This window comes from Miscanthus floridulus, unplaced genomic scaffold (genome assembly GCF_019320115.1).
Source record: "Miscanthus floridulus cultivar M001 unplaced genomic scaffold, ASM1932011v1 fs_171_2_3, whole genome shotgun sequence".
In the NCBI taxonomy this organism is placed as follows: Eukaryota; Viridiplantae; Streptophyta; class Magnoliopsida; order Poales; family Poaceae; genus Miscanthus; species Miscanthus floridulus.
In genome coordinates, this window is record NW_027096331.1 from 1 (window position 1) to 18,900 (window position 18,900).

The 18,900-nt window shown below is 44.9% G+C and overlaps 2 protein-coding genes across 2 annotated transcripts; both read left to right on the forward strand.

Annotated features, from left to right (window-relative positions):
• The first annotated feature begins 1,152 nt into the window (after nt 1-1,152).
• Nucleotides 1,153-6,198, forward strand: LOC136530660 (protein gar2-like). Its single transcript, XM_066523381.1, has 7 exons — nt 1,153-1,525; nt 2,443-3,336; nt 3,953-4,004; nt 4,413-4,480; nt 4,563-4,669; nt 5,470-5,557; nt 5,804-6,198. Exons 1-7 carry the CDS (start codon nt 1,178-1,180, stop codon nt 6,068-6,070), a joined length of 1,824 nt encoding a protein of 607 aa, XP_066379478.1. The 5' UTR covers nt 1,153-1,177; the 3' UTR covers nt 6,071-6,198.
• A 4,899-nt stretch (nt 6,199-11,097) lies between these two features.
• LOC136530659 (zinc finger A20 and AN1 domain-containing stress-associated protein 11-like) lies at nt 11,098-12,184 on the forward strand. The gene has a single exon (XM_066523380.1). It carries the CDS (start codon nt 11,243-11,245, stop codon nt 11,723-11,725), a length of 483 nt encoding a protein of 160 aa, XP_066379477.1. The 5' UTR covers nt 11,098-11,242; the 3' UTR covers nt 11,726-12,184.
• The last annotated feature ends 6,716 nt before the right edge of the window (nt 12,185-18,900 follow it).

Below are 18,900 nucleotides of genomic sequence, written 5' to 3' on the forward strand. Positions count from 1 at the left end.
ACCTTTCTCCTTCTCGTTTGTAACCCCACTACAGACTTCGAGCACCTGGGCTCGGGAATAAAGTCACCGACCGACCCCGACTGGACGTAGAGCATGTTGCCTGAACCAGTATAAATCCTGTGTCATTGAGTGCTAGGCCACCTCCGATCACAACGTACAGCAAAACTCCAAATATTCATTAGTTGGTCACTTTCTGTACCGACAGTTAGCAAATGGTCTCCGCAATTTTAGCGTAGATATGACAAGCAACATTGTATGTGCCCTAGTATTTGGTTCACTATCCGATGTTCAGACAAATATGTTTACATTGAGCAATAAAAAAATAAAGCTCTGATGCACCTTTCGAGTATGTGAAATGGAACTAGCAACTAACTGTGGTGGCAGCAAAAAACAGAGGTTTTGGCAAAGTTGTGTTTGACTTCGCAGTAGATGTTCTATGGTATTGATATATTTGTGATGGCAGAAAGCAGAGGCTTTGACAATGTTGTGCTTGCTAAATACTTTGCTTTAGGTATTCTATGGTATTTTTATATTTGTGATGAGAAACATACATTTGCGCTACAAGGGCCTAGTGAACGTTGAATACATTTTAAAGCTAGGCCACATGAATGGCTCCTTATATGTACGTAGCTTGAAAGTTTAGTTGAATCTAGGTACCTTTGCCTTGTAAACACCTGTTATGTCGAATTTTGGATCAGTCCTTATAAGTTATAAGCGTGATTGCTATTGAGATAATTGATAAATCCACTCACGAGAAGTACATCAATCATGAGAACGAATCCCCCACCTCCACCCCACCCACCCACTGCAACCAAAAGAAATATTTTTTTCACACATTTCTTCTGAATTCATGCAGTGTATTTATTGAAATCACATTGTGGAGACTGCTATAAGTTTTTAACAGCAAATGGAAATGAGAACATCAGAACTACTTTTACTTTCGAAACTTACATAAACACGGATAAATGTGTACTCTCATCTTTCCCTGGCAAACAGTCCACGGTAATGCATATCTCCCAAGTTGATTCAGCATCATATTTCATATGCATCAGCAAGAATGGCTAGAAGAGAGAAAGATATTCTTGGTTGGCTTTCATATCATCTCGTCACGTGTTAAACGAATCTGCGACTCATATCGTTTTGCTTTTGTAGGTTGTGGGACCATCTTTCTTTAAATATGCACTTATATGTGCAAGCACAAGAAACTCAGGAGGTTAAGGATGATGAAGCCCCCAAAGAAGTATCTGGAAGAGAAAAATCATCAGATGTGCTCCCGAGAAGCAAATGTCAAACTCATTCTGAGCACACAATTGAATCAAGTGCAGCCAGTACTAGGAGACGGAATAAACGGGAATGGAAAGGAATTGGTCGGGAGGGTAATGAAAAATTTCCACTTCGAAATGTACTAACTGATATTCTTCACGGGGAGGAGAAAAGATCACAAAAGTCCAATGAAATACGACACCCTCCAAAACAACAAAACGGCAGAAAGCGTGACAGGGATGACGAGCCACAGCAAACAAAGGTGTGATGTATTACCTATTACCTAGGTCACAACTGCAAACTACATAACATGTTATGTTGTTGACAGAGTTGACGGCAAAGTTGGCAACATTGTGCTTATCTTTATATATTTTTTACTTTACCAATATCTCTGTCTGTTCTGTTCTTTTATGTCCTGCCTTTGCTCACATATTATTTATGCACTATGCCTAAGTGTCCATCTATATTTCTCCACTTCGGACTTACCAAGACGCTCTTAGCTCTAAATTAGTTGCAACTTGCAAACATGAGGTGGAAACTATAGCATTACCATTTTCCCACAATTAAGTCCTTACCAATTATTTATTAATTACCATTTTCCAACAATTAATTCCCTACCAATATTTAATTATTTATTGGCAACTGACAGACCAAATATTGTTCATCATGAACGTGCAATGTGAGTTTCGACAGTTTATCTTCAGTATAAGTACGCTGGGGTTTCTTCGGTTAGAAACAACCGACAAAGCTACAGTTCTTGTTAGTTTGGAATTTTGGAGAACTCTGAGTAGGCAGTCCATTTAGTTTATCTTGTAGAATTTCTGTGAATATTTTGTACCCCTTCTGTTTTAAATTATAAGTCGTTCTGTTTTTTCTAGGTACATTGTTTTTGCTGTGTCTAGATTTATATGTTATGTCTAGATACATAATAGAAGTTATGTACTCAGAAATGCCAGAACGACTTATAATTTGGAGTACCAAGTTTGGATAAGGAAATTGCTTGTTTGAACTGCTGACCGCTTAGGGATGAGCATCACACTGATTCTCTCTAAGCCCTTTATTGGTCCACTCACATATTTTCTCCTCTACTGTATTCTATTGCTCCTTACTTCAAAATTTACTTATACTATTTTAGGTACTATGACCTCTACAATCAGCCTTGTTTTCTTTTGTTAACAGAGAGACGTCTCATCACGCCCCATGCTTGGTGGTGGTGCTTCCCGTCGTCTTCTACAGTTTGCTGTTCGAGATGCAGTAAAAGCTGTACAGCCAACCAGCACCTCTGCTGAACCAGCATCCAAGCGTCTGCGGTCTGTAGTCGCCACTACTTCTACAGAGAACATGCGTGATAGGAGATCAGAAAGATCTCAGGACTACCTGAACGATAGAAGATCAGAAAGATCTCAAGACAACTTGAGTGACAGAAGATCAGAAAGAACTAGGCCGATGCTACAGGTACAAGGAGCTGCTTTAGCTCTTAGAGCTGCAGCGGAAGCTGCTGCAGATTCTACAAAGGTTAGATCTACTGGAAGTGTTTTCAAGCGATTGGGTCAAGGGAATGTTGTGAAACAGCCATCTCGTTCTCGTGAAGAGAGGAGAGATTATGAAGATTTTGAGCCAGTTACGACCGCAGATGAACATGATTCCGATCTATATGTTAATAATGTGGAATCTGAAGAGGAATCTGGAGAGCTGACCATGGCAGATAGGGTAGCTGGAATGAATGTTGATTCGAGCTCTGAAGATGATATGGACCAAGATGAGGGGATTACAAGATACCAAACTTCTCTTTCACATGAAGATACTTTCTCACCATTTGCAGAGAAGAAAACTGTATCGGCACAATGCAATGTTGAACCAGAGACTCGTGCAATAAGTCCCTCAAGTGTGAATGATGAGGTGCAACCTGTTCCTTCATCAACAAAAACCGCAAGTAAAGCTGTGGCTGTTTCTGTTGATGTAAATATGGTGGAACCTCCCAGTTATGAAACACCAAAAGATGTTCATGTTGTAGAGAAGCCTTATGTTACGCCCATGAATTCAAATGCCACCAGTGTGGCTACCAATGCCAAAGTAAGCAGCCTTGTATGTTGAAAAAACAAGTTTTATGTTTAAATTTCTTCCCACATCTTGAGTCACCCATTTTCTTGCATTTCAGTCAGGTTTGTATTATATATGCTTAAGATTTCTACCAGATGTCCTTTTGACTTTGGTGACTATAGATTTTTACAGTTCATAATCAAGTCCTAAGGCAAGGTTGAGCTTTTCCTTGGAACCTTTCCTTGCTAATTAGCAGTTGTATATGCTACTTCATGAAATGGCAGAGCAGTTGGGGCATGGGTAATCATGTAAATTCAGAATTGTTTATCTGATTTTCCAGTACTTCTACTGAACTAAATTGGGGCATGTGAATGCTTGTTTTCATTTGCTTCCAGCAAAAGAAACATTGGATGGAAAAAAAGCAGTTGTTGGCATCTCCTATTAGTGTTGTATATGCTCTCAGCCATTAAACAAAATGGCATGTCATGTCATCTTCCATGCATATTGTTGACTATGATGTTCATTACTTTTCTTTTCTATTTCCTATGATCATTTTTCTTGTCTTGTGGGTATATGCCCTGGCAATTTATAGATGTATGGGCTAATCCTTGGGTAAATTTGCTTCTGACTGATGCCAACTTTCATTCAGGAATTAGGCCATGCAGAAGTTCAAAAGGATTCTCAGCGGTCTGCACCATCTGGTATGCCACATATATCTACTAATATAAGATCCACTTATGGTTTTTTTTCCTTTCATCTGCTGATCTGCTCATAATGACACATGCCAATCTTCCGTCTGGTTGACTGTATCTGATCGTTCCTGTTAGTTTTGTGTCAAACTGAAATGTGCAGTAATACACTATTTAGTCCACCATTTTTATTTTACCACATCCCAACTTGCATGGGATTAAAAACCCTTGTTGCTTTTCCTGCTGTAATATCACCTATGTTGCCCTTTCTCCATCATCTTACCTAAGAAAAAAAGTGCAGTTACTAGTACAGCAAAGTCTCTGCAAGTCATTGTTACGATCAATCATAAATAGGAATGGGTTAATCTGAAGACAGTGTCATTTTATCGCTTGGTATAATATATCTTGTCATCTTTGCAGTTCCGGTTTCCTATAGTACAGCGCATCCAACGGAGGATGCAGATTCGAGAACGCTTTATGTTAGCAATGTGGGTATTTATGTATTCTCATCACCCTTATATTATTTTGTGCCATTGGATTATTTTATTTACCTTGTCAAATTATTTGAAGGTTCACTTTGCTGCCACCAAGGACTCATTATCTCGCCATTTCAACCAGTTTGGTGCAGTGCTGAAAGTAGTCATTGTCACTAATGCTGCAACGGGCCAGCCAACAGGGTCAGTTTAATTTTAAATTTTAATGCTTATTATAGCTGAGGCTAGATTTGTATCATGCTATTTATTTTACCTGTACCAGAAGAAGATCTATAATTTTAGGAAAGTGAAATTACAAAAGATCTTAGCATAACTGATACATTATACAATCACCACACCCACCAATTCCTATGATGCTAACACCCTTGTTTCATGCTGAGATTAACTTAGTTCTAAGAGAATAATGTGCATTTTGTCTCTAGATAACCAAAAAAATTCTGATAAACAATAAAAGGAAAAGGGTCAAAACTCAAAACAAAATACTCCCTTTTTGGAAGTAATTTGTTTATTAGGACACTGGTAAGGTTTTCAATATGACACATTTGTATATTTGCAAGTTATAGCAGTAGATAATTTCCCAATGGCCAAAAATGCGAATATGATCTGTCAGGACATTTTATACCATACTACACTAAACTTCTGAGTGTTTCACAACAACAACAACAACAACAACAAAGCCTTTAAGTCCCAAACAAGTTGGGGTAGGCTAGAGTTGAAACCCAACAGAAGCAATCAAGGTTCAGGCTGAGTGTTTCAATGAGCATTAAATTTATAATAATTGATTATATTACATAAGCCCCTCTATTTGATTGCTCTTAGCAGATGTAATTTGTGCAGTTCAAGTTTGAATTCTTGAATTGATGTTTTTGAGCTGAATTATGGTTGAATGTCACTGCAAGGGACGTAATTGTGAACTCAGAAATATTTGTATATTTCTTGAAGAGAAGTAGAGAACTCAATGAGTCCTTTCTGCTATCATACAGGTCTGCCTATGTAGAGTTCTTACACAAAGAATCAGCTGAACGAGCGTTGTCGTTGAATGGCACATCATTTATGACTCGTATTCTCAAGGTATGATTATTCTTTATCTTTTTGAACTATTTTTTAGACTGCCATTTGCACTTTTCTACCAATAGGCATGGCATTGTCTAACATGGTATGCGGGTAGAGGTTTAAATTTTATATAGATGATAGTTCTCTTGATTGGTGAAGTTTTATGTTCTTATACTGGCATCTTGTTGCTCCGCTCAGCGTAGTTTTAGATTCCCAGAAACTAATGACTAAGGTGATGTTTGGTTGCTTTTCCTTCTAATGTAGGTCGTCCGGCGAAGTTCTCATGAAGCAGCTCACTTTTATGGTTGGCCTGGCAGTGGACGGTCATCATTATATGGTAGGCATGGTAGGATGGCATACCCAAGAGCTGTTCTCCCCGGTGGTTCCTTTAGAGGGCGAGCTCCGTTGAAAGCTGGCGCTAGAAGTTTACAGTGGAAACGGGAGCCTTCAGGCACTGATTCAAGTGCAGGTGCGAAAACTGACATGAGTGTGCCATTTTCCTCTGAACAGGTGCTCCCACCTGCAACATAGGGGAGCATATTATAGCTGGGCTGATATAATGAGAATCGAATGGTATCTTTTACTCATCGCCCCTAATGGCTGAATATGGACAGCAAGCTGAGAAGATTGTTCCTTCCTGCTGCTCTGTACAAAAGAAAGTCCAAAAAAAAGCATGAAAATGCAAAAAGCTAAAAATAAGAAAATGTGGGGGAGTTTGGCATCAGAATATGAAAAAAAAGGGGCAGACCCAATGCCGGAGGCTCCCACATGAGTGGGGTCTGGGAAAGGGAAAAACCGAGGCAAGCCTTCCCCCCGCAAAATCTGCGGAGAGGCTGCTTCGAACCCATGACTTGGTGACTCAGTGAGACAGCTCTCACCACTGCTCCAGGCCTGCCCTTCTGGCATCAGAATATGACTATTCTGATAATTGGATTTGGTCCTCCCCATATGCGAGTAGACTGACAGCCTGAGCAATTTTCTATGGACTCCAGCAATATGAAAGAGGATTCACATTCGAAATAATCACAACTTTTTGGTTGTGTTGGATGGAAGATGCTTATTAAGTAGAACAAGATGGGCAGATTTTGGACGAGGTATTTGGTGACAATCTGGGCATCATCGATGTATGCCTCAATTGTATAGAAGTAACCTATCTATTTGTACCCTTATCTGAATCAATTTCTTTCCCAACCAAAAAAAAAAAAGAAAAAAAAAGGAAACACAAAAAATGTGGTGTTCTCTTTTGTTTTTTTATTCTCTCAACATGAACTGTTTTATTTATTGTACTGATAGTTGATTTTTTAGTTGGACATTCATTTCTTGTCAAACGGTTTAACAATACTTTTTCTGTGTGGTCTATAATGACTATTGCATTTCCAACATTTCATGTTTTAAGTCACAAAATCCTGTGTCTGATGAATGCAGTTTAATCTCGTGATGTCGTGCCATGATTCTTATAGATTTATGGCTGGGCATACCTGTTTGAATCTTTCTTGCATATTATATGCTTTCATTCAAGATGCAGCTACTCATGTCATCAGTTGTATATAGCGAGCCATTAGTTGTTTACTGACTAGTGGCCCATGCATGGGGAAAAGTAATTTGTTGGAGGTTTTATTATAACTTAAAAAGGCTGAAAATTATATTGATGGCCTTTTCTTCTTTCTTGTTTCTTTGGAATCACAAAGAGCGTTGTGTGGTGAACAGCTTTGGCTCTCCCGTGTATGGTTGCGTAAGAGCAACCGTTATGCATAATGCATCGCTTTAGGTTTAAGTATATGGACACGGGATATATTTATATACTTGCTATGTAGTCCAGCTACGCCTAAGCCCCCGCGCCATGGAGCTGCAGTTATCATATCGTGCCTAATTAAAACCGTAGGAGAGACGCCGTCCACACGGTGTGACGCCCCCCTCAGCTCTCGGCTTAGTGCTGCTGAACCGTGGAAAGTTCCTGCACTAAGCACGTGAAGCGTGTTGCGTCGTGCATTAGCGTCACCGTTCGGGGTTAAGGAAAAACAGCCCGCGGATAGTGGTTCTCCAACGCAGCCGAGCGTCACCGTTCTGTCATCACGGGAACATAGGTTATGCTGGGGGTGCCTTGTGGAGCTAATCCAGTTGCATCATGGGTGATAAGTCATGGACACGGCATCAAACCAGGCCTGACATTTTTGGCTCCAGGACGGTTCTACTTTTGCCTTGAGGTTTGACGGGTACGCGTGCCAGGAAAAAATATCGAGCGTCAACACCACTTCGTGAGTGAGGCTGTTCTCGGCTGGCTGTTAAACAGTCGCTGCGGCTAGCTACAGCCTCACTCGCGAAGGTGCTTTTGCAAATAAGCAGCTGTGTGAACGTGTGATACATGCCGGGACAATTCCGTCTGTTGGTTCATTTTCTTAAAAAACGCATGGTAAGTAGCAAGCAGTCGCTGTTCGCTGCTAATAAAAAAGGGACCATGATTAGCAGCTGATCTTTATTTTTCTGGCCAAAGGATTAGCAGCTGATCTCTCTGCACCCTCTCACTCCAATTATTTTGCACCGAGGGAAGTGAATGAAGCAAACAAAAAAAAAGGAAAAAAAAGACGATTCTTTCTTCCCCCTTGTGGCGGCTAACATGGTGATAAAGCAGTAGACGCATGTGTCGCGGCTCCGGCGTGGCTGGGATATTGAAAACAATATCACCTTGGATTTGGTCTCGCTGGCGTGGGGCCCTCCTCACTGACCTCCCCTGAACCTTCTTGCGTTGCGTGACACAGCTTAGCCTTTACTGTAGGTGCGATTTAAGGATGCGCTCTGCTGATAGAGAGACGCCTAAAAATCTCGCTGCTGCTACAAGTCCATTTGAGGGGGTCACGTCGTCCCGTCCTTGGAGAAGACGAGAGATAAAATAAATAGACCCAAATTGTTTTTGCAGGTGAAGGATTGGATTGGATTTGGATCCTGCTGTGCTGTGTGGGGGCAGCGGACAGCCCACTACGCCACGCCCGCTATAAACAACACAAGCCAATCCCTACGCGGTGGTGACACGAATAAGCATTTGGAAGGGAATACTACGAATTAGTTTAGTCGGCACTCGGCAGGTTAATAAAGCTGAAGCTGAAGGAAGCGGCAGCGTGGGACTGTTTCTAGAAAAAAAAAAGTGTGCCACAAATACCAGGGCTCCAAGTAATGATCGAGTCGATTCTGATCACGAACCTGAAGATGCTGGGAGTGTTCAGGGAAGGAAGAGGAGTCGGAAGCCCAACGCACGCGTCTACAATTCTTATTTCCTAGGCCCATGTAACTGGCGAGAAGGAGACCAGCTGGCTCCTTATGTATTGCGTGTTTCCGAAGTTGAACCTTGAACTCGATCTGAGAACTGAAACCGCGCCGTTGGCGTTGGGCGTCGGCGGTGGCCGGAGTGTCGATCGTATCGAGTATCCCCAAACTAGTTATCCTGGTTCTCCTAGTTTGGTTACATAGTGCTGGGCCCGGGGCCTTAGAGCCATGATGATGATGGTTATGGCTTTTACAGGGATGCAAATGAAGCTTGTTTATAACGTAGAACGTAGCGTACTCCTACTAACCACCCATGGTAAACGTAAACCTGCCCGTGCCGACTGCGGACCAAAGCTTAATTAAAAAAACCACTATGGCGTCAACTGTCAACAGCGGTGGTAATCACGTGCCTAGTTAGTGGCGTGCTGGCGCTAGCACGCACAAGGGAAATGTGGGGTTACGAAGCAGCTGGGCTGCTGCTGCGCTGCGCTGCGCCTAATGCTGATCCGCCAAGCCACAGCTAGCGGCGCACACGGGGCGGGTGGACAGCGACCGCGGTGCGTACGCGGCCCGGGGCTCGGGCGGAACGTGCGGGTCGCCGAGACGCATCCGGGAGACCGGCTTCTCCCGTGCGGCCGCCTATGACAAGCGGGCGGGCGGCGGGGCCGATGGTTTTCGTTCGGCGCGGCTGCCTTTTTCTCCTTTTCTTTTGTTTCGGGTGCGCCGGGGGCCGACCGGCCGGTCAGTTTTGGGCGGCGGCTTGCTTGCTCGGCTCGAGGGGAGGGGCACGGGACACCAATCAGGCAAGGCGGACGGGACGTGGCGCCTCTACCGCCTCGCCGTATGACCGTAGATCTGCCCCCTGCCTGCTGTCCCCCTCGTGGTACGTATACGTATAAGGCGGCTCGAAGACGAAGAGGCGTGTACGGCCACCAGCAGCAGCCAGGGTATCGTTTGTTTTTTTTTTTACAGCACTGCCGCCGATTACTGCAACGATGTCGACCGTGCCGCGCCATTTCCAGAAAGCCAAACGGCTTCTCGCGGCCGCGGCCTCTTTTTTCTGCCGTCCAGAAAGTACTCCCTCCCTCCCTCCGTCCGTTATTCTCTACTCTTATCATTTTGCATTTTTGTCACAACTTTAACTAGATTTGTAAAAAATACATGCAATATTTGTATCTCCAAATAAATTTATTAAAAAAACTAGATTCCAGGATCTATCTATTGATATCGATTATACATCATAAATATTAATATTTTTTATAAAAAAATTAATCAAAGTTATTTCTCGGGAAACGAGGAAGACAAATATTTAGAGATGGAGAGAGAGTACCTCAGCGAGCTAAGAGCAAATATTATAAGGGGCTGACGTGGAGGAAAGAGGGGAGAGAGAATTAAAGCGGGCTGTAAGCTTACGGCTGACTTATGCACAGAAACCTGTGAGACAGATAAGTATGAACTATTGTACGAGTGGGCTGATAGGTTGGCTATAAGTTTTGGGTTGTTGCTCTAAGGAAAGATCACTGAACAAACCGGGAACCCGAGACTACTCTCGGCTCTCTGGAAAAGTAGTACACTAAGGGCGCGTTTAGTTCCGAAATTTTTTGGCTTCTGGCTACTGTAGCACTTTTTCGTTTGTATTTGGCAAAAATTGTCCAATTATGGACTATTTAGGCTTAAAAGATTCGTCTCGCCAATTACAGGCAAACTGTGCAATTAGTTATTCTTTTTACCTACATTTAATGCTCCATACATATGCCACAAGATTTGATGTGACGGGGAATCTTGAAAATTTTTGGTTTTTGGGTGGGATCTAAACAGGGCCTAAGCGTAGCATGGATCCAAACCCAAAAATCTAAAGGACACCAAATCCTCACCGTCCGTACCCAGGTCCACCTATGCACATCACGACGTACGTATCCCACACCCACACAAGGCAAGAAATACATGCGCACCCGCTTGCATCATTCACAGCAATCTCCTTAGGAGTACTTTCCAAGCAAAAGACCGCCTCCAACCAGTCCGGTTTTCACCCGGTAAGCACACGGGCCCAAAAGTCCGTTTGCTTAGCCGAGTCCACCCGTACGCCGTCCGTCCGTCCGTCCGCGACAGGCAACACACCGAGCCGAGACCCACAGGGGCAGCACCGCCGTTCCGTTCCGCGCCACGCCAAAGCCAGCGCGGGCACACCACACGTCGCTGTCGCTGTCGCGCGTCGGCCCGGAGAACGCGTACGCCTGGCCGCCCGTCTCCCTCCCTCTCCTCTCCCCGCGATAAAAGGGCCTCCCCTTCCCCCTCCTCCCCCACCCCATTTCCCACCCTCACCTCACCTGGTCGGCGGTAGCTTACCTGCCTCTCCGCACACAGGCTCCTTGCTGCCGCCTGCCGGGGCTTTAATTACTCTGAACCACGCCGAGCCGCCGCGTCACAGCAACTTCTACTCCTCTCATGGCGCAGCGCGACAAGAAGGTGGAGGAGCCCACGGAGGTTCGCGCGCCGGAGCTCACGCTGTGCGCCAACAGCTGCGGCTTCCCGGGCAACCCGGCCACCAACAACCTCTGCCAGGCCTGCTTCCAGGCCGCCACGGCTTCCTCCGCCTCCGTCTCGCCGCCGGTGTTCCAGTTCGACGAGCAGCAGCAGCAGGCGAGGCCGTCTGCGCCGGCGGTGTTCGCCGACCGGCCCGCGGAACCGTCTCCGTCCAGCCCGGCCCGGACGTCTCCGTCGTCGGCGTCGTCCTCCGTCAACCGGTGCCAGAGCTGCCGGAAGCGGGTCGGGCTCACGGGGTTCCGCTGCCGCTGCGGGGAGCTCTTCTGCGGCGCGCACCGCTACTCGGACCGCCACGACTGCTGCTTCGACTACAAGGCCGTCGGCCGGGACGCCATCGCAAGGGAGAACCCCGTCGTGCGCGCCGCCAAGATCGTCAGGTTCTGATCTGCTCCCGTCTCGGAGCGACAGCCGGCGGTGATTCGGTGGATCGGTCCATCTCCCCTCTAGAATCCCTTCCTCTCTCTCTTTTTTTCTTCTCTCTTTTCTTCCTTTGTTTTTCTTTTTCTATTGTTATTATTACAAGAAAAAAAGATTAGAAGGTGATCGATCGAATCCATGGAGGGTGTTGAGAATTATTCCATCCATGACCCCCTGAGGTGGAAGAAAAGCGTTGGAAAAAAAGGGAGAGAGGTCATGGGAGGCAGAGAAAGAAGGTGGGATGAAAAGAACAGTGCGATGATAATGTTATTGTAGCGGCGGTGGTTGGCCAGTTGGCGGGAAGCGATAGGGTTCGGTTTGGTGTGTTGTGCTGCTGCAATCACAAATCTCTCTCTCTAATATACATTTTTATACCTTGTATAATTATTTAAATTATATATGGTTGGCAAGTTGCCATATCGCCCAGCTCGAGCTACTAGTACAATATTCCATTCCATTGGTGGTGGTTTGTCATGACAGCTAAACCAACCATTCATGTGTTTGCGTTGTACCATTATGGTTGGATGGATGGGTTAGCTCACCAGCTGCTTGGTGGTGATTGGTACGTGCACCTGGACAGACAGTACACGGCCATCTAACCCCGTTCTTCTCCTCTGTTTCCGAGGCTTATCTTCGTCTCAGCTTGTGTGTAATCTAATCTATCTAAAGGAGAAAAGGCTGTACTACTCGAGCTGGAAAAAGGTGCACCAGATCAATAATCTTGATGGGAAGTCTGATGAATATCCAGGCCAAGAACAGGAATCCTAAGTATACTTAGGTGCCGCGTGCGTCGATCGACGACGGCGACCCCCCGCTTGCCGACCGGCGGTTGCGATTGCGAGTGAGAGAGTTCGCCCGACGCCCGCGGCCATGACGTTTCCGCGGTCGCAGAAAATCTGCATGCGCTCGCCTTTGTCTCCTCGCGGCCGGTGGTGGTGGTGGTGGAGGTGGAGAGGATATCTTCCGGTTCCGGTCCGGCGGATCCGCCGCCGCGTCCACTTGCCGCGATGCGCAGGCATCATGGCGCACGGCAGTGGCACAGGTCGGCGGCCGCGCTCGGTGCTTTATTCTATTTTATCTTAGCGTCTCGTAGTGGTCGAGCAGCTATAGATAGCCGCAACCCGCAATCAAAAATGCATGCCAGCGCCGGCCGTCGTGGACGCCACGCGGCCCAGGCTGGAACTGACCGCGACGGGACGCGAGGGATCTCTTTCGCTCGCCTCTCTCTTCTTCCGGGAGACGGAGACGGCGGCGCCGTGACGCTCGCGCCGCCTCCGGTCGGCCCGTCGTACTCGGTCGCGTCTGGCTGCTGCCGTTGCAGTGCTGCCCGAGGCTGGGCGAGCCGTGTCCGGGTTCACCGTCCTCTGCCTCCGTTTTCCTACGGTGATGACAGGGCCCTGCGGAAAAATCAAATCGTGTTGGCCTGTTCGGCCTCGCGACGGGTTTCAGGCCAGTATACATGAATGTGAATCTGCTGGCGTTGGACTTCCTCGTTTCTCGGCTCTTGGGCGCGCACGGCTGTACCAGGGGTTAGAGGTGTGACATACAGGGTGTTTAGATACTAATCAAGGTTTTAAATCTCTGACTAAGGGTTTTAGCGGACGACCTATAAAACAGCTATAGCGGAGACTAAATAGAGGGCTATAGCCGCTAATTTGTACATAAACACAAATAGCTTGATCAGCCTCAAACAGCTATAGCTGGAGATTTAAAACCTTGATACTAATAAAAAAAATAAATTGCAGAATCCGTCAGTAATCCATAAGATAAATTTATTAAGTCTAATTATCAAATTATGGACTAATTAGGCTTAAAAAATCCGTCATTAGCACATGTTTACTGTAGCAACACGTTGTCAAATCATATAGGCTCGGTCAACTGGAATGTGTATTATCTATATGGGAGATCTTCCAATCGAGAAGATCCATCGATATGAGACGAAGAGAAAGGGCCAATGAGTACTAATTAGGTTTAAAAAATTCGTCTTGCAAAATAGTCTCAATCTGTGCATTTAGTTTCGTAAATAGTCTATATTTAATACTCCATGCATATGTCAAACATCCGATAAGACAGCGACTAAAGTTTAGAAGGTGGAACCAAACATCCCCCCATAGTTATACCTTATGCTAGAATAGATCCTACTCCGTACTATCTATCTTAAACTAACTAGAGTTTAACAATCCCGCTATTCCAAATTATAAGATGTTTGCTATGTACTCCCTCTGTCCTTAAATATCTAATGTTTGCGCTTCTCAAGAAACAACTTTGATTAAATATATATTAAAACAATATTAATATTTATAGTACATAATTAGTATCGTTAGAAAGATCTTTGAATCTAGTTTTTAATAAATTTATTTGGAGATACAAATGTTGCACTTATTTTTAATATATCGAGTCAAACTTATGGCACGCACACCAACTATGATAAATAAAACGGGACGGAGAGAGTATATAAATATACACTATATTGTAGGAAAGTCAAAATATCCTATAATTGAGAACGGATGAAGTATTTAGCTAAGTTCATACAAAAGTACTAATCCTTATGACATTAAATAAGTATTGTTATTTTTTTTATAAAACATTTTTTTATATTATACCTATTTAATGATATCATAAATACAATATTTTTCTATACTCTCTTTGCCCAGAACAAATTTCGACCATTAATTTCTCTTACAATATGCTGTCATTTACCAAAAGATGAAACTTATATCAGAGACACTTTGAAAATAAGTGTATTGATGCAAATTAAAGCTTATGTCAAACTTGTATGTAATTTGGCTAATTGTTGATCGAACTTTATAAAATTTGACATTTTCTTTGTCAGGTAAACTTTTTTTTCCATTATGAGATGGTGGCTCTTCGTTCCACTGCTACGCGTTTTCACCGAACATCGTATTCAACGGTTAGCCAAATTTGTACGTTCCTTAAATCCTTACAGTATGTCACATTTTTTCGTATACAGTAATAAAATTTGACTCCTCCTCGTGTAAAATAGCTTTGGTTAGAATTAGTTTGGTTTTACTTAGGCGAAACCTAAAACAAGGGACCTGTCTAGTTTAAACTCGAGTGTTTTAAAGGCAACTGTCGATACGGGACCCATGGGGTTTCCCACGGAGAAGAGAGAAGAAGACCTAGTCCAACTAGGATTCCCTACATGTAATCCTACTAGAACTAGTTACACATAATCCTACTAGGATCTCTACTTTGTAACCGACTAGGACTCCCGCCTCTCCTGGACTATATAAAGGAGGGCAGGGGTCCCTAGATCGGCAGCGACAGACATAACCGACAGAACTCACAACCACAACAAATAGCGCAGGGCGCAATATACTATCCACCCCACACTGGACGTAGGGCGCCGTGATTTTCCGGTGTACCGAACCAGTACAAATCGTTGCCTCCCTACGTTTACTACCGAGTTCCTGCAAACGCCGATACCCCTCCGAACAAATCACCGTCCCGGGTACCCCGTGACGGGTTGCCGGTGGTAAAACATCGACAGCTGGCGCGCCAAGTAGGGGTTCTCGGCGCTTTGCGTTCGAGAGCTCGGTGGACCTTAAGATCAAGACATGCCACGACTTTCGTCGGCTCCCGTCGACAACTCGCCGTAACTCTAGTCGATCTTGTCAACAACTCGCCGTGTCCACACTCATCATCACCATCGTTCGAAGAAGAAAGTCGACCGGTCCTACTCCGATCAACACCAGATGCAGGGTTCTCGGCCTCAACGACCACAGATAGATGTGGCACCCGCACGGGAACCTGTCAGGGAACGCAAGCACTGTAAGGCTACGAACAGCAAGCTTGCAACACGCAGAAACAAGGATTTCCTGCAAAAGTCAACCAAGTCACCGTACAAACCAAAAGGGATTAGCAAGCGTCAATTATGGAAATAGTTTTTGAGCCGCACTCGGATACGACCACCAAGAGTCCAAGACCGTATACAACTGCGTATACGTATACGTTTCAAATTGCTTTGAAGCCACGAGCAAGAGAAGGAAGGAAGCATGCAAGCAAGAAAGCACCACACGGCAAGCAAGTATTCTACCAAAGGAATTACATCACATGTCACCATCCATACGACATGCACATATACAGCTCATCTTCACACGGATTCAAGTCCAACCCAGAAACAAGTCCTACTCCTACTCGAACAAGCAACAGAAGTTCGTACAAGTCCAGAGCCAATTCTATCCAAGACAAGTACCGAATCAGTGCAGAACAGAGGAATATCAGGTTACGACGTCGTACCAAAAGAACTCGACTACATCAAGCGCGGAAGCAGTCCAAGACTGAAGCGAGCGATCCGTCCGATGACTCTGATCCAGAAACAAATTGTACTGCTACGACTTCGTATACGAATACATCACGGACATGCAAGAAGCTAACAAAGGAAGCAAGCAAGCAAAGCCAAAGGTGTTTGTGCATTGATTTATACATACGACATGCTCATACGAGAGAAGGTCAAGAAATACAAGCTACACGGTCAATAAAGAGAAGACCACCTACAGCAAGCCGACAAGTCACGAGCAAGCAACCAAATTCTAAGAACCCGGCAACACGTTCCGAGTTGTTTCGAGTACTCGACATGACAGTCACTCGTCTGGTTAAACTCATCAGCAAACAACTCGGACGAGCTGTCCGACGACTTCATCATGCTGTTCGACTACATCAAGCAAGTTGTCGACCGATGAGGGTAGCTAAAAGCTAACACCCGAAACAAAAAGCAAAATGGCTGAAAACATGCCTGAGCATCCCGACCGAGAGCAAAGTAGCTGAAAAGACGCTTGAGCCCGCCGATGAGGGTAGCTAAAAGCTAACACCCGAAACAAAAAGCAAAATGGCTGAAAACATGCCTGAGCATCCCGGCCGAGAGCAAAATAGCTGAAAAGACGCTTGAACCCGCCGATGAGGGTAGCTAAAAGCTAACACCCAAAACAAAAAGCAAAATGGCTAAAAACATGCCTGAGCATCCCGGCCGAGAGCAAAATAGCTGAAAAGACGCTTGAGCCCGCCGATGAGGGTAGCTAAAAGCTAACACCCGAAACAAAAAGCAAAATGGCTGAAAACATGCCTGAGCATCTCGGCCGAGAGCAAAATAGCTAAAAAGACGCTTGAGCCCGCCGATGAGGGTAGCTAAAAGCGAACACCTAAAACTAGTCGACCGAAATTAAGCTTAAAAAGACCCTCCAGCACTTCGTTCCGAAAAACAAGAGGCTCGGGGGCTACATCCAGATAGGAATACTTTTTCCTCAGAAAAGCACAAGCGGCCACTCAAGAAAGCACTTGGATGCCGAAGTTTGTCAAGGCAACATTCTATGCCGAGTCGTTTTACATAGCGCAGACGAAAGGTTGTCAACACAAAGATCTACATCTAACAAGTCATAGCGCGGACAAAGCACTTGACGGATCACGAAAGAGGAAAAGCAAGAGGCTCGGGGGCTACATCCAGATAGGAATACTTTTTCCCTCAGAAAAGCACAAGCGCCACTCAAGAAAGCACTCGGATACCGAAGTTTGTCAAGGCAACATTCTATGCCGAGTCGTTTTATCATAGCGCAGGTGAAAGGTTGTCAACACAAAGATCTACATCTAACAAGTCATAGCGCGGACAAGCACTTGACGGATCACGAAAGAGGAAAAGCAAGAGGCTCGGGGGCTACATCCAGATAGGAATACTTTTTCCTCAGAAAAGCACAAGCGCCACTCAAGAAAAGCACTCGGATACCGAAGTTTGTCAAGGCAACATTCTATGTCGAGTCGTTTTACATAGCGGCAGGTGAAAGGTTGTCAACACAAAGATCTACATCTAAACAAGTCATAGCGCGGACAAAGCACTCGACGGATCACAAAAGAGGGAAGAAAAGAAAAGTACTCGACAAATCGAGGGATTTCGTCAGGATAACGCACAGAGTTGTTTACAGGGCAGAGTACAACCACGACATGCACATGTGACGTCTGGGAAGCAATAGCGAGCAAAAGATTAAGATATATGCATATATACACTAAATACACATGCACATACGGATCTGCATGCATGCAAATGAGGAAGCCATCAATTTACTGGACACATAAATCATGATGGGACACGAACGATCCAACAAGGTGCAAGCACACGTCAAGTCATATGCAGGGCGTCATCACATCTACAACTCCGAAATATCAAAGCCAAATCAGAACCAAGCCACGAGCAGCAAGCCGTCCGAGACCAAAGATAGCAACCTGTCCGTTCGAATGTCCGACTACTTCGAACACACGAGATGTCCAACCGTGCATCAAGACAGATAACAAGCAAGCCAAGACTGACTACTCGGTCGAGAAGTCCGAGTACTCGGATACGATTTAAGCAAGAAGAACACGCGATCTACATAACAACTCGGATACGGAAGCCAAGCCAAAAAGAGGAAGGCACACAAGAAAACCCAAAGCTGCAGGCTAGAGAAAAGTAGAAACAACCTGGTTTGATCAAAAAAGAACGCCGATGAGGTACAGCAAGAACCAAGACAAGCTCAGAAAGAAACCCGGATTGATCAAAAAAGAACCCCGACAAGGTACGGCAAGTACCAAGACAAATCCAGAAAGAACCCGGATCGATCATAAAATAACCCCGAAGAGGTGCTGCAAGTACCAAGACAAATTCAAGAAGAACCCAGATTGATCAGAAAACAACCCGGATAAGGTACATACAAGTTCAGAAAGAACCTGGACGAAGTGCAAACAACCTGGAAGAGGTACATCAAGAACCAGAGAAGTCTAGAAAACGACCTGGATGAATAAAAACAACTCGAAAGAGCATCACGACTTAGTCAAATCAGAAAACAACCCGGATAAGGTACATACAAGTTCAGAAAGAACCTGGACGAAGTGCAAACAACCTGGAAGAGGTACATCAAGAACCAGAGAAGTCTAGAAACGACCTGGATGAATAAAAACAACTCGGGAGAGCATCACGGCTTAGTCAAACACTAAGCTCGGGGCTCGGCATTCGCTTCAACTACGCTCGGGGGCTCGAATTCAAGCATGAAAGACCAAGAATACAAGTACTCAAGACTACAACAAAGACAACACATCAAGACCCTTCATCCGATTTCTATTCTAAAGAAAAGTACTAGGAGATGGCTCGGGGGCTGCGG

What these genes read in the sequence shown, in the direction of transcription:
- LOC136530660 (XM_066523381.1), top strand. Translation starts at nt 1,178, where the DNA reads ATGCACTTATATGTGCAAGCACAAGAAACTCAGGAGGTTAAGGATGAT. An exon ending in ACGAGCCACAGCAAACAAAG is followed by an intron (nt 1,526 to 2,442) that starts GTGTGATGTATT and finishes TTTTGTTAACAG; the next exon opens with AGAGACGTCTCATCACGCCC. An exon ending in TCAGCGGTCTGCACCATCTG is followed by an intron (nt 4,005 to 4,412) that starts GTATGCCACATA and finishes TCATCTTTGCAG; the next exon opens with TTCCGGTTTCCTATAGTACA.
- LOC136530659 (XM_066523380.1), top strand. Translation starts at nt 11,243, where the DNA reads ATGGCGCAGCGCGACAAGAAGGTGGAGGAGCCCACGGAGGTTCGCGCG.